At 47.4% G+C, this 14,722-nt stretch overlaps 1 protein-coding gene across 1 annotated transcript in view; it reads right to left on the minus strand.

Moving 5' to 3' along the window:
- PGR (progesterone receptor) overlaps positions 1-11,250 on the minus strand; it is a 113,369-nt gene extending 102,119 nt beyond the window's left edge. The window contains exon 1 of the mRNA XM_032220476.1: positions 9,310-11,250. Coding sequence (XP_032076367.1) covers positions 9,310-10,763 — 1,454 coding nt within the window. The 5' untranslated portion in view covers positions 10,764-11,250. The remainder of the gene's footprint in view (positions 1-9,309) is intronic.
- Between the last annotated feature and the right edge of the window lie 3,472 nt (positions 11,251-14,722).

Raw genomic sequence — 14,722 nt, forward strand, 5'->3', positions numbered from 1 at the left:
GGGGCGTTTGCCCAGGTTCGCCTGGTGCGCCAGTTGCGACCCTACCTGAACCGGGAGGCCCTCACAACAGTCACTCGAACCCTTGTGATCTCCAGGCTGGAATACTGCAATGTGCTCTACATGGGGCTGCCCTTGAAGAGCATCCGGCGACTTCAGCTGGTCCAGAATGCGGCCGCGCGAGTGATTGTGGGCGCACCGCGGTTCGCCCACATAACACCTATGCTCAGCGAGCTGCGCTGGCTACCTGTTGATCTCCGGGTGCGCTTCAAGGTGCTACTTACCATCCATAAATCTCTCCATGGTAGTGGATCTGAGTACTTGAGAGACCGCCTCCTGCCGATTACCTCCCTTCGACCGATCAGATCGCACAGATTAGGCCTCCTCCGAGTTCCATCCGCCAGTTAGTGCCGACTGGCGACTACGCGGAGGAGAGCCTTCTCAGTAGCAGCTCCGACCCTTTGGAACGATCTCCCCATGGACATTCGCACCCTCACCACCGTCCAGACCTTCCGCACAGCCCTTAAGAACTGGCTATCCCGTCAGGCCTGGGGATAAGATTCTAATCCGCCCCACCTGAATGCTGAATGAAAGTTGTGTTTTATTGTTTTATTTTTTATTTACGCACTGTCTTATGTTTTATCTTGCACCCCCCTTCCCATGAACTGTAAGCCGCCCTGAGTCCCCTCAGGGAAAAGGGCGGCCTATAAATAACAAATAAATTCTAAATTCTAAATTCTAAAGTCAATATAGGCACAGAGTTAAAAAATTTTAACATTTTCTAATGGTGGTGTGCCTCGTGATTTTTTTCATGAAAAAAGTGTGCCTTTGCACAAAAAGGTTGAAAAACACTGTTCTAGTCCAACCCCCTGCTTAAGCAGGAAACCCTATATCATTTCAGACAAATGATTTTTATCCAAACTCTTTTTAAAAACTATCCGTGTTGGAGCATTCACAACTTCTGGAGGCAAGCTGTTCCACTGATTAATTATTCGCACTGTCAGGAAATTTCTCCTTAGTTCTAGGTTGCTTCTCTCCTTAATTAGTTTCCACCCATTGCTTCTTGTTCTACCCTCAGGTGCTTTGGAGAATAGCTTGACTCCCTCTTCTTTGTGGCAACCCCTGAGATATTGGAACGTTGGGGCAACTCTGCATTTTAAAACTCTGTGATGTTCTTTTTCTATGCCAGCAAAAAGCCTCCTTTGGGAGATTTCTGGATTTTGCTCAGAAAGAGAAGAGGTCGTGTTCACCTCTTTGTCTGATAAGCCATGCCTCTTTAGGAAAATTACATGCATTCTGAGAGAAGGACGAGGAGCACAACCACTGATCCACAAGGATAGCATTGCTGATTTCATTAAGTGTCAAAATCTATATCAAACTGGGGAGGGGAGGAAGTTCTCTTCAATTCCCTTGTGCTCAGGGCCAACCCTACCATTAAGATGATGAGCCACAGTGGCGCAGTGGCTAGAGTGCAGTACTGCAGGCTCCTTCTGATGACTGCCTGCTACCTGCAATTTGGTAGTTCAAATCTCACTAGGCTCAAGGTTGACTCAGCCTTCCATCCTTTCGAGGAGGGTAAAATGAGGACCCAGATTTGGGGGGGCAATAGACCGACTCTGTAAATTGCTTAGAGAGGGCTGTAAAGCACTGTGAAGTGGGTACATAAGTCTAAGGGCTGTTGTTTTATTATATTCTGGTCTTCTAACAAATGGGTGCAAAAATAGGTCTTTCCTCGAAACTACATTAAATTTTTAATTTTAAATTCTTTGAGAGGAAGATTTAGGTTGCCATTTAGGAGTTATCCGAGGAGATTTATCCATGATGGCTGGGCCGTTGATGATATTTTCTTAGCCAAAGTATGAACTATTAACCCCCATCAACCATTAAACCCTACCTTGATGGCTTTTATGTGCAACAAAACCTGCCACTTGGTTTCACATCTCTTCAAATGTTTCCATCAACACATCCAGTAGCTGGACTGAGTTTCACCTCTGCATTGATGTCACGCCAGGTAAATCTAGTATCTACGTCACTTACTTACAAATCAGAAATTTCAGTTTCCCATCACAAGGGCTAGTTCTGTGCATCTACCAAGTTTTAACTAGGAGAAAGACCTACTTAAAAATATGGTGCATAGTCTTTAACAGAGGTTACAGTTACATATCTATATCTATCTAATCTATATCTATATCTATATCTATATCTATATCTATATCTATATCTATATCTATATCTATATCTATATCTATATCTATATCTATATCTATATCTATCTATCTATCTATCTATCTATCTATCTATCTATCTATCTATCTATCTAAGTCAAATACCACTCAGTCATCACAAAATCTCCAGAACCGTAAAGCCTACAAATTTGAGATTTGGCACGTATGTCCTCTTCGCTTCTAGGTGCTCGCTAGAAAGGATTTTTCAAAATGACCATCCGATCTTTCTTAATTCTTATACAGTAATTAACACGCTCTGATGCTAAGGAGTTCTACTCCCCCACCCCATCTGAAAAGAACTCTGTTCTGACTGCCAGTTGCCTCACATTCCGTTACCTCAGTTCAAACTGGCAGATATTCCACTCCTTCACTCAGGAATGGTCGTGTGCTGCCGCGCACATGGCAAGAAACCCCCGGGCAGCAGTTTCTAACTGCCGCGCAGAGATTTCTTTCAAAGCAAACGTGGGGAAGTCCTTTGCAGGCGGCTAGAACTGGCCGCCCGCAAAGGACCTCCCCAAACTTGTTTCAGCGGCAGCTCTCAGCCTACGGCGGCAGCGTCACGCAGGCTGTGGAAGGTAGGGGAGGAGGAGGGAACCAAAGAGAGGCTTTTACCAGGTCTGCGCCCTACAGCCAGGACCGTCCTTGCACCTCAAGCCGCGTTTCTTCCTGCAAAGCCCTTCTGGCGTCAAGCGGAACTCTCGGGTTGCCCGAAGGGCTTTGCAGGAAGAAACGCGGCTTGAGGCGCAAGGACGGTCCTGGCTGTGGGGCGCAGACCCGGTAAAAGCCTCTCTTTGGTTTCCTCCTCCTCCTCCTCCTTCCACAGCCTGCGTGACGCTGCCACCGTAGGCTGAGAGCTGCCGCTGCCGCACAACTGAGGGAGGGAGAGCGAAAGCAGAGGTAGCCTCAAATTTAATTTAAATTCTTTAAAAGAATTTTTGGATTTCTCCTCACCAAACCTTTAAGACTGAAAGTTTTTCCTAACATGAACTTGAGCTAATATACTTAATATGAGAAAGGTGCAGCAATTAACACTGCTTTTTAAAAAGAACAATATTTCTCAATTGTTTATCTGTATGAAGTCTGCCTATCTTAAGTTCCTACTATACAAAAGGTATTACCTTCTAAGGCAACCTGTATACAATACATTAGTGGCCAATGTTACATTGCTCCTAATGACAAAATTAGAGCTGTGTTAAGCCTATGAAAAAAATCCCAAATGAATAAAATCATTATTAAGACCCAATGAAAAAATTACAAAAATTATGCATAAACTTTCATGTTCCCCAAATTTCCAATCCAAAACTTAACCCAGATTCTTCAGACATAGATTTGTAATTCAGAGTCAGACTCGATTATTAGAATGAATGCATTAATCAGGGGTGAATAATGTTGGTGAAATCTCATCTAACCTTCCATAATAATAACATACATACACAAATAGCTGACAGCCACATCTCTGAAACACTATTAAATCTGAACTAAATGTTTATCTAGAACTCAAATAAATAGCTGCTTTTTGGTTTGATTTTTTTAAATATTTATCAGTCTCTCTTTTATTCCATACTTCTGGTTGAAAGACTATTCTATGTCATGCTAAACAAATGCATATTCTAGTGGCGGTGGGGGCTCGTTGGCATCTTCAGCAGCAGCCCTGCCTCCTGTGAAAAAAACCGAAGATGGAGCAGATCCACGCAGATGACGTTGCTGCAACATGACTGGAGGAGGAATTCTGGGAGTTGAAGTCAGCAAGGCTTAAAGCTGTCAGGTTTGAAGACCCCTGGGGTTTTTTTTCCTAAAGGGTTAGGGGTACAAGGGTCTTGTAACTTGACAGCTTTAAGACTTGCATGCTTCAATGCCAGAGTTTCTGAGCCAACATTTTGGTTGCTAAGCAGGACCGTTGTTAAGTGATACTGATATTATATAACACTTTTAATTAAGCGGGCACCTTGAATAAACATAATTTGAGTTTCAAATAACACTGATTTCGTTGTTGTCTTAGGTGACATCTGTGAAAAAAATTCAGGTGCTCAGGCATGAAAATGTGCCGCTCAAACACTATACTTTTCTGCTCACACTGAAAAAAAATTAGAGGGAACATTGTACCTCACCAAAATGTCTACGTCTTCCATCTATGGAACTGCTTCTGGACTCAAGGCAGTGGGAGCTATATTCCCTTATTTGTTTCAATCACCGACCACCACTGAGCCAACAGATTGAACCGGAATGAACCGGATTTCTCCTGCATTGCCCGATCACATAGTTTCGTCGTGAAGCAAGGGTATCCAGCTAGTGCTATATATTGTAAAGAATGATCACCATAAATAGTGAAAGTGTCATACAAAGACACTTGCAAACTACAGGCGATCCTCGATTTGTGACCACAATTGAGCCTCAAATTGTTGTTGCTAAGTGAAAAATGTGTTAAGTGAATTTTGCCCCATTTTACGACTTTTCTTGCCACAGTTGTTAAGTGAATCAATGCAGCTGTTCAGTTAGGAACATGGTTGTTAAGTGAATATGGTTTTCCCACTGACTTTGCTGGTCAGAAGGTCGCAAAAGTGGAATCACATGATCCCAGGACACTGCAACCGTCATAAATGTGAGTCATCTCAATTTTAATCCTGTGACCACAGGGATGCGGCAACAGTTGTAAGTGTGAAAAAATGGTCCTAAGTCACTTTTTTTCAGTTCCGCTGTAACTTTGAATGGTCATTAAGTGAACTATTGTAAGTCGAGGACTACCAATATGGCTTAGGAGAAACAGCTTATATTTAACTCATAAGACACAGTTATCTGTATGCCAGCTGTTCATATTTTTTTCAGCATCATTTGTATTGCAGAAGCTTGACTCATAATAAGCAAACACAAATGTTGACATTTACAATAACGTCAGTGAATATAATGAGATTCATTAATGGCAAATTGTACGGATAAATAGAATAGCAGAGTTGGAAGGGACCTTGGCGGTCTTCTAGTCCAACCCTCTGCTTAGGCAGGAAACCCTATACTACTTCAGACAAATGGTTATCCAAACTCTTCTTTAAAACCTCCAGTGTTGGAGCATTTACAACTTCTGGAGGCAAGCTGTTTTACTGATTAATTATTCTAACTGTCAGGAAATTCCTCCTTAGTTCTAGGTTGCTTCCCTCCTTGATTAGTTTCCATCCATTGCTTTTTCTCCTGCCCTCAGGTGCTTTGGAGAATAGTTTGACTCCCTCTTCTTTGTAGCAGCCCCTGAGATATTGGAACACCGCTATCATGTCTCCCCTAGTCCTTCTTTTCATTAAACTAGACATAATGGACAATGGGAAAAGGGTTTGCACATTTACCCTTTAGTATATATCAGAATTGCCTATTTTCCAGGGTGACATAGAACATATGGTTTTATGCTACCTAGTCTATTTTATTCTCACAACAATATTGTTACTTATATTTTAATTTCAGGTCACACAGCAAAGGACTATGTGAAGCATAGGAAAGGTCCATTTTGATTTAATTTATCCCAATGCTAATCCAAAAGTGGATATCAATTCAATATTTTAAAATCTGCAGTTGAACCAAACTTTCCATAAGTATCAGCAAGCAAGACCAAAAGTTTTGTTTTGTTTGTTAAAAGGAGGAAATCAGACAACCAACATCTGTAACTGACATTCCCATGCTGAAAATGCAAATGGTTTTGCAGAATAATGAGTTGTCGTGATCATGAATTATCACCATTAACCAAAGCGCATTTAATCATTAACGACCGCAACCTACTTTTGTCCATTCAAAAACAAGTCCCACAATGGAGCCACACAGCCTTAAGCAACTAAAGTGAACAACCAGACAACCATTATTATTCATGAGAGTCCTATCCCAGACTTCTTAACATAGAATAACAGAGTTGGAAGGGACCTTGGAGGTCATCTAGTCCAACCCTCTGCTCAAGCAGGAGACCCCATACCATTCCAGCCAAGTGGCCGTCCAGTCTCTTCTTGAAAGCCTCCAGTGATGAAGCACCTACAATTTCTGAAGGCAAGGCATTCAACTGGTTAATTGTTCTCACTGTTAAGGAAAAAGTTCTAGATTTTTTTCTCTCCTTGATTAATTTCCCATCCATTGGTTCTTCCCTTGCTCTTTGGTGCTTTGGAAAATAGGTTGACACCCCCACCTCTTCATCTTTATGGCAGCCCCTTTCTTCAACCTGAAGCTCTCCAGATAAGCTGGGATGAAATGTTTGAGAATTCTGAGAAATGGAAAAAGGCCATTTGGAATACATTTCAGTGGAAAAACCAAAGGCCTTGTTATGATCCATACTTTAATAAGGGTTCATAGCTGTCCACTCATCCTGCTCCACTGGACAGCTTTAATATTTCACCAACCTTCTCCAACCTGGTATCTTTCAAGGGGTGCCAGATGACAACTTCTCTAACTTCCCAGAGTGAGGAAAATGGGATTTGTAGTCCAACATTAATGGAAAGTCATGTAAGGAACATTAATTGGGAGACATTCTAGTAAAATCACAGCAGGAGAATGCAACACAGTCCCAGCAGGTGGCAGTATTGAGCAGATCCTGCCTGATTTTCTAGGGAAGTAAAGTAGTGGTTAAGGGGTTGAGCTAGAAACCAGGCGATTGTGAGTTCTAATCCTGCCTTGGGCACGAAAGCCATTTGAGAGATTTTGGGCCAGTCACTCTCTTTCAGCCCACCACACCTCACAGGGCTGTTGTCACTGGGGCAAATAGGAAGGAGCATTAGGTATGTTTGCCACCTTGAGTTACTTATAAACTAATGAAGGTGGGATACAACTCTAATGAATAAAATAAATAAATGAACTAAGCAGAGTTAGATCTTTTAAGGATGGGACACTACTAGGAAAACACAAAGGCTGGAACTGGAAAGTTGATAAACCTCTAAAAGAAGGCAGTGTAATTTTTGCCAAGGACACCCTGTGGAAATGCCCATCAAAAAGTCAAGCTGACCAAGATGAAAAGCTAGCCACCAGGTTTGTTTGTTTTTTTTAAAAAAGAGCTATTTTTGAACTATTCTGAAATCGGAGTGTTGCAATGTGTGTGAGCACAGACACGGAGCAATGAAAAAGCTGGATTCTTCCCCTGGCTTTGTTTACAGATTTGCCAATTTTTTTAAAAAAAACTGTCTCTTCACACATCTCAAAGCATTCTACACAATTTACCCATCTATTATTTCTTACTAAGGATAATGATGTACCCTTAAGTCATTCTCAATTCTTGGCGGCTACTCTGATAGATCCATATTCTTTCTAGCTGTAGGGAAAACTGACTCACAGTAGCTGCTAGACTTCAAAAGCGACAAGGGGACAGGAGGGGTAAACGAATCCAGACCCCAGATTAACTGGCTTTCAGAAGCTGTGAATGCTCCAACACTGGAAGCTTTCAAGAAGAGATTGAACAAAATGGTATAGGCTCCCCTGCTTGAGCAGGGGGTTGGACTAGAAGACCTCCAAATCCCATCCTTATGAGATCTAACTGTGCTTAGTTCATTTATTTATTTTATTCATTAGAGTCGCATCCCACCTTCATTACTTTATAAGTAACTCAAGTTTCCTTCTTATTCTGTCAATTATAGATTTTGAGGAGACAAATCACTATCTTTCCCACTTACTGATAAAATATCGAATTAAAAGAAATTCTCACTGAGCTTTTTAATGTGTCTCCTGGGGCAGAAAGGACAGGATGTTCTTTGTTTACGGTGGTTCTCCATAACTTGAGAGGTGCCAGTCATACTGACAGGGCATCTTCGGGGGGGGGGGCGAGGGCAGGGGGAAGCAGGGTTGTATCCAGTGGTGTATTAACCATTAAGCAGACTAAGCACCTGCTTAGGGCACCAGGCCCAAAGGAAAACCCACAAAGGTGAGAAAGAGGGGGGAAAAAACACCAATGAAGATTTGTACAGCATGTACAAAGGAGGGGGGGGGCACCAAGATTTGTCAGTGCTTCGGGCACCAATGAGCCTCAAAATCTATAATTAACAGAATACGAAGGACACTTGGAGGTCTTTTAGTCCAACCCTCTGCTCATCAGGAGACCTGTACCATTTTAGACAAATGACTGTCCAATATCTTCTTAAAAAGCCTCCCGTGTTAGAAGCCCCCACAACTTCTGAAAGCCAGTTAATCTGGATTTATTCACTCCTTCTGCCCCCTTGTCGCTTTCGAAGCGGCTACTGTGAGTCGGTTTTCCCTACAGCTGGAAAGAATACGGATCTGCCAGGGTGGAATCGAAAACTGACTTAAGGGCACATTATGATCATTCATCGGAAATAATAGATGGGTAAATTGTGTGTGTAGAATTCTTTGCCACTGGTTGTATCGTGTGATAATCGAGGGACGCTCCTTTGAGCCAGGGTGGGTCGAAGAAGTCCCACTTACCTTTTCTTAAAACAGATTTTTTATTTTATTTTTCCCTTTCAAATTCATTCATAGATATACATTCTTACAATTGCTATTTAGCATTTGTCTGTTCATCATTAGACTCTATACTCATTTTTACACACATACATAATACAGTTTGGGTCCCTTTTTTGCCACCCCGTGGCTCCATCTTATTTTGCAACAACCTTACTCCTTCCTTCTTCTCAACCTCCTTTCTCTACCTTCTTCTTTCTTCCTCTCCTTCCTCCTTTCTTCTTTCCCCCTCTTTCCCCTCTTTCTTCCCCTCTCTCCTACTCTTACTTTCACTCCCTTACTTCCTCTGCTTTACCCTTTCTTCTTTTCCCTCCTCATCCCCCCTCCTTTCCCTTGTTGCCCTTACTTATTTGCTTTCTCTGATGGATTCTTTAGGGCAGTGTTTCTCAACCTTAGCAACTTGAAGATGTCCTGACTTCAACTCCCAGAATTCCCCAGCCAGCATTTGCATTCGCTGGCTGGGGAATTCTGGGAGTTGAAGTCCGGACATCTTCAAGTTGCTAAGGTTGAGAAACACTACTCTAGGAGGCATTTCAGCGACCCCAACTTTATCTTTTCACGCAAATAATTTCCCGTTTACATTTTATTTCTACTCTGAGTTCCACTGATGTCATTTTTTTCCCCGCTTGTGTATTTACGTTTTAATGAGGTTAGCCCCACTTACCTGATATAGCCCAGGTAAGGAGAATAAAACTGCTGCTGGCCCTGGAAGCCGAGCGGCTGGTAGAGGCCTTGAGGCGGGGCGCCCGAGGTGGAGGGCAACGAGAGAGTCTCCCTCGGCGCCAGGGCGCTGGCGGCGGAGGCTTTGTAAGGCGCTAGTCCGTAGGAGCCCGAGAGGGCGCCGGAACCCACCTCCGCCTTGTAGAGGACGCAATCCAGGCTGGACGACGGGGCAGCGGCGGCTGCGGCGGCTTCCAGGCTGCTCATGCTATTGTTCTTGGGCAGCGAAGGGGCGGCGATCGACGGAGCGTAGTCCGGGCAGGGCAGCGGGGCAGCCTGCAAAGTCCCGGGCCCCAAATGCGCCCCGCCGTCGCTGCTGTTTTTGGCCACGGCCGCCGCGAGGCTCTCCTCTTTGATCTTGAAGCTGGGCTGAAAGTCCCCGACGGAGCCCAAGAGATAAAGCGGAGGAGGAGGCGGCGGCGGCGGGGGAAGCGGCGACGGCGGCGGGTGCCCTTCTTTGGGCGGGTAGACGAAGCCGGGGAAGTCCTGGAGGTTGCAGGAGGCGGGCGAGGCGGCGGCGTTTGGGTGCCCGCAGAAAGGGCTCCACTCCTGGCACTCGTCCACGTCCAGCAGCTGCCGCGTCCGGGCGACCAAGTAAGCCGGGTTGAGAGGCAGGATGGGCACGTTGAGAAACTCAGGGCAGGCGGAGGGGGCGGCCAGGGGGGAGCGCCCCGCCAGGAGCTTGCAAGAAGGGGAAGAGGCGGGAGGCTCTACGGCGCGGCCAGCCCCGGGAACCAGCTTTCCTTCTTCTTCTTCCCCCTCCTGCTGCTGTCCTCCTTTAGGCAACGCCGTCGAGGCTGCGGGGGCCGGGGCCCTGCCCCTCGGGCTCTTAAAAGGAGCTCCCTCCGCATCTTTAACCGCCTTCCAAAGGGAAGGAGAGGCGGTGGCCCGCGGAGAAAGAGGCGGAGGCGGCAGCAGGGAAGCGGCGTCCGGGGGCGCGCCCTCTTCTTTGCCGTCGAGGGAGCGCCGGGCGGGGAGCCCTGAGGCCAATTCGGGGATCTCCGAGCCGAAGAAAGATGACCACGCCGCCGAAGGGCTGTCCGAGTTGCCAGAAGCTGAGGTCAGGAAGGTATCCAGGACCCGGTCCAGGGCGTCTTTGCCCGACGGCAAGCCGGGACTTTCCTGGACCAAGGAGGAGCCAGAGAGCTGGTCTCGTTCCTTCAGACGGGCGTTTTCTTCCTCGTCCTGGTCTTCCTCCTCCTCTTCCTCGTCCTCCTCGTCTTCGCTGCTCCGGGCGTACAGAAGGCCGTCGAGGGTCAGGTCGATGGCCTCGACCCTCTCCCTTCCAGCGAAAGGATCCCGATCCGACGGGTGAGGCGGTACCAGCAGGACTGACCCATCCTGGGTGGAAGAGGTGGAGGCAGCCGAGGGATCCCCGGTCACTTCCTTGGCTTTCATCTTCCCTGGCACAGCCCGAAAAGTTTCGCGATCCGCGCACCTGGGTAGACCTAAAGCTGGACGGGACGGGCGCGGCGCAGTCTCTGCACCGTGGACATCCAAACTCTTCGGCTCGTCACATCCTCGAAACCAACCGGGGGGGGGGTGCTTACTCCTGGGTGCTGGGTGCAAAGGAGGGGAGGGTTCCTCCGGCTGGGCAGGCAGGCAGCCTCGTTGCTCGGCTCCTCCACTCGCGTTTCGCGTGGAAGAAAAGCGGCTGGATCCGGGAAGGCTTCAAGCGTGCTTGGCTGGCCACCGCCGCTCCATGCCGGGATGACTGCTTGTCCGTCCCCAGAATCCGCCCGTCCCGAGGGCAGAGAGTCCCGCAGACACCTCGGAAGGAGGCTTCGGGGGCCGCACCTGCTTGGCTTCCCCAGGAAAAGAAGAAGGGAAAAAAGATACACCTGCTCGCAGGTGTTGGATCAGCGCCCCAAACTTCTGCCGCAAACTTTTCTCCTTGAAGGGTTCCGCCTGTCCCGCCTTGCCACGGCCGCTCTTCTTGCGGGAAACGGAGGAAGCGCTTCTCTCTGCCTTCCTAAGCCCAGGTCGGCCAGTCTCAGCCCCCAGGCGGCTGCAGAAGCCGTCCCGACTCCTCGCTGCCCTTGGCCAGGATGAACGCCGGACTGAATGCTTAAGGCGAGAAGCGGAGAAGTCGAACCAACCTGTTGCCCGCCTGAATCCGAAACCCAGGCTCTGCGCGCTGCTGCCCCCCGGCGGCCAATTCCTGCTCCCGGCCAGATCTTAGGAAAGGCGGCTGTGTAGGGCCAGCCCACTTGCCTGGGCGCCCTTTGGGCTCCTCCCTCTTTGCTCTGATGCTTTCTGCCGCCTCTAATCACTAGCCTCGTCTCCCCTTCTTTGCATCCTCTCTCTCTCTCTCTCTCTTCCTTCCAGATTTGGGAGGGGGGGGGAGGAGGAGGGACTCAGGCTCCAACTTTAGCAAAGTCAGAAAAGGCCGGGAGATGGAGGGGTGGGAGGAATGGATTATTCAAAGGTGCAAATCTGTAAGGGAGCAGGGGGCGAGGAGTCACAACCCTCGGACTCACAACACCACAACCCTGCAGGCGTCGCTGCTGTTCTCGCTTGTCGAGATGGATCAAGAGGAGTGAGAGATGGAGGAGAGACAGTAAACATTAGCAGAGTTGGAAGGGACCTTGGAGGTCATCTAGTCCAGTGGTCCCCAACCTTTTTATCGCCGCGGACCAGTCAGCCTGTGATAATTTTACCGTGGCCCGCTGAGCGCGCGCAGGGGTGGGGGTGGGGGTGTAAAAAAACTCCCAGCCCGGAGTACCCCTTTAAGTAATCCATATTTCAGTAAACTGATCTACCGTCAGGCTGTTGCTTGTAAACTGGACTAACTATTTCTAGTTAATTTCTAACTATTTGAATGGAAGATTATATGCTTATAGTTTCTATTCTTTTGTTAACACACAACCACATTTTTATTCTTCTACAGACACCATTTTTAATTACCAGGATAGTACACCAATGACAGCACCATGATCAGAAAATGTTAGATGTTGCATTATTTTCAATATGTATTTGTAAATATATGCCAAATAGATTGCAATCGCTTTCTGGACTTCCTTTAAATTTGCAGGTAAATGCTGCAATAGATATATAGCTCCCATCAGATTGATGATCACCCAAAAATGTTATTCATTGAATTCACTGTGAATCCTTTCTTAGTAAGTGCATTCAAGACAGCCTACTACTAGCTGGTAGCCTCTCTGTCCATTCACCAAATTATCTGGGACAGGGGTGTCAGAGTGACATCGAAAATGTCAAGGTAATAGCCATGACTATGAAATTAAAAGCCTATTTATTCTTTTATTTGCATCACATAAAAACCAAGATGGTTCCCATCTTGAATTTTTCTAAATACATCCTACATACAACCATGATGCAGGAGTTTTCATTCAGCAAGAAAAAGGAACCGGTGACTTGAGCCAAGTCAACATCTGGAAATCTTATCCCAGTCATATCCAACCTAGCTTATTTTTTGAGATCACCTCAAGGCGAGCTGGAGCGGGACGCGCTGCGCCACGAGTTGGAGAGCTTGGAGAGGCTGAGCGCGCAACTTGGAGAGCTGCGTCTCCGCCGCCTGGAGCCCGAGCTGGCCCGGCGGCGGCAGCAGCTGGAGGGGCTGTGGGCCAACTGCGCCGCTCTGGAGGCGCTGCTGGAGCAGCTCCTGGCCGAGCACGAAGGGCTGCAGGAAGCGCGCAAGCAGCGGCCAGCCGCGCTGCTGTCTGCCCCGCGCGTCCTCCGGGCCGGGCGCTCCGAGAAGCGGCAGCTGGCCTCCGACTACGTGCTGGTGGTGAGCTGGAGCTGCGCGCAGAGCCTGGAGCGATACGAGGCCGAGTTGCGGGCGATGCAGGAGCTGGAAGGGGGCCGCCTGGGCCAAGAGGACCTGCGCAAGCTGCGCGCGCAGAACCAGGAGAGCCGCCGGCGCCTCGAGGAGCTGTGGCGCCGCTGCCGGGAGCTTTGCGCGCTGGGCGAGCGGCTGGAAGAGGAGCGGCTGGCGCAGCAGGAGAGCCACGGCGCCCAGCTGCAGGGATCATGGCCCCCGGCCGCTGCGCGGCCCGGTGCCAGGTACTCCGCGGCCCGGCACCGGTCCGCGGACCGGGGGTTGGGGACCACTGATCTAGTCCAACCCCCTGCTCACGCAAAATAGTAACGCATCACTGGCAGCAGATACAGGCACAGAATGGGGGTTTTTTTATCCCCTTGGGGATTGCCACACTGTTTCTTTCCGTCCCCCAACAAGCACAGGGCTTAGAAAAGGTCAAGAGAATCTATAATAGTTCATCAACCTTTACTTACATCTGATATGCCACAGTTACCTTTTTTTCCCCAGTTGTGTCCCCATAGTGGAGGCTTCTTCCTGTCTCCAGCTTTAAGCCTAAAGCAGTAGGTAGTCCTTATGGCCCCAACTGAGCCCAACATTTCTGTTATTAAGTGAGTCATTTGCTAAGCGAATTTTGCCCCATTTTGCCACCTTTCTTGCCATAGTTTTTTTAAATGTTATTTTAGGAAATGTAGCCTATTTGCACATTTGCACATGCCTTACAGGAATATATGTATGTATGTATGTATGCATGTGTGTGGGTGTGTGTGTGTGTGTGTATCCTGTATATATCATGTGGGTGTGGGTGTAAATAAGGACTAGGGGTGACATGATAGCAGTCTTCCAATATCTCAGGGGCTGCCACAAAGAAGATGGAGTCAAGCTATTCTCCAAAACACCTGAGGGCAGGAGAAGAAGCAATGGATGGAAACTAATGAAGGAGGGAAGCAACCTAGAACTAAGGAGGAATTTCCTGACAGAACAATTAATCAATGGAACAATTTGCCTCCAGAAGTTGTGAATGCTCCAGCACTGGAAGTTTTAAAGAAGAGATTTAACAACTATTTGTCTGAAGTGGTGTAGGGTTTCTGCCTGAGCAGGAAATTAAACTAGAAGACCTCCAAGGTCTCTTCCAACTTTGCTATTCTGTTTTATTTCTGTTTTCTATGTGTGTGTTTGTGTAGACAAAGTGAATCACTGCAGTGGTTAAGTTAGTGAGCCAGTTGTTAAATGAATGCGGCTTTCCCATTGCCTTTGCTTGTCAGCAGGTTGCAAAGGTGATCCCAAGGCACTGCAGCCGTCATAAATATGAGTCGGTTGTCCAGCACCTGAATTTGAATCACATGACCATGGGGATGCTGCAACGGTCATAAGTGTGAAATACTTCTTTTCAGTGCCGCCGTAACGTTGAACAGTTACTAAATGAATTGCTCTTAAGTCGAGGAATACCTGCATTTCTCAACCTTGGCAATTTTAAGAGGTGTGGACTTCAATTCTCAGAAATCATGGTGCTAGAGCTTAGTGTGGAATTCTCCGTGGTCAGCCTCAAGGTGCACAAAAGCCATGGGGATGTGCT

This window comes from Thamnophis elegans, chromosome 6, assembly GCF_009769535.1.
Source record: "Thamnophis elegans isolate rThaEle1 chromosome 6, rThaEle1.pri, whole genome shotgun sequence".
Lineage (NCBI taxonomy): Eukaryota > Metazoa > Chordata > Lepidosauria > Squamata > Colubridae > Thamnophis > Thamnophis elegans.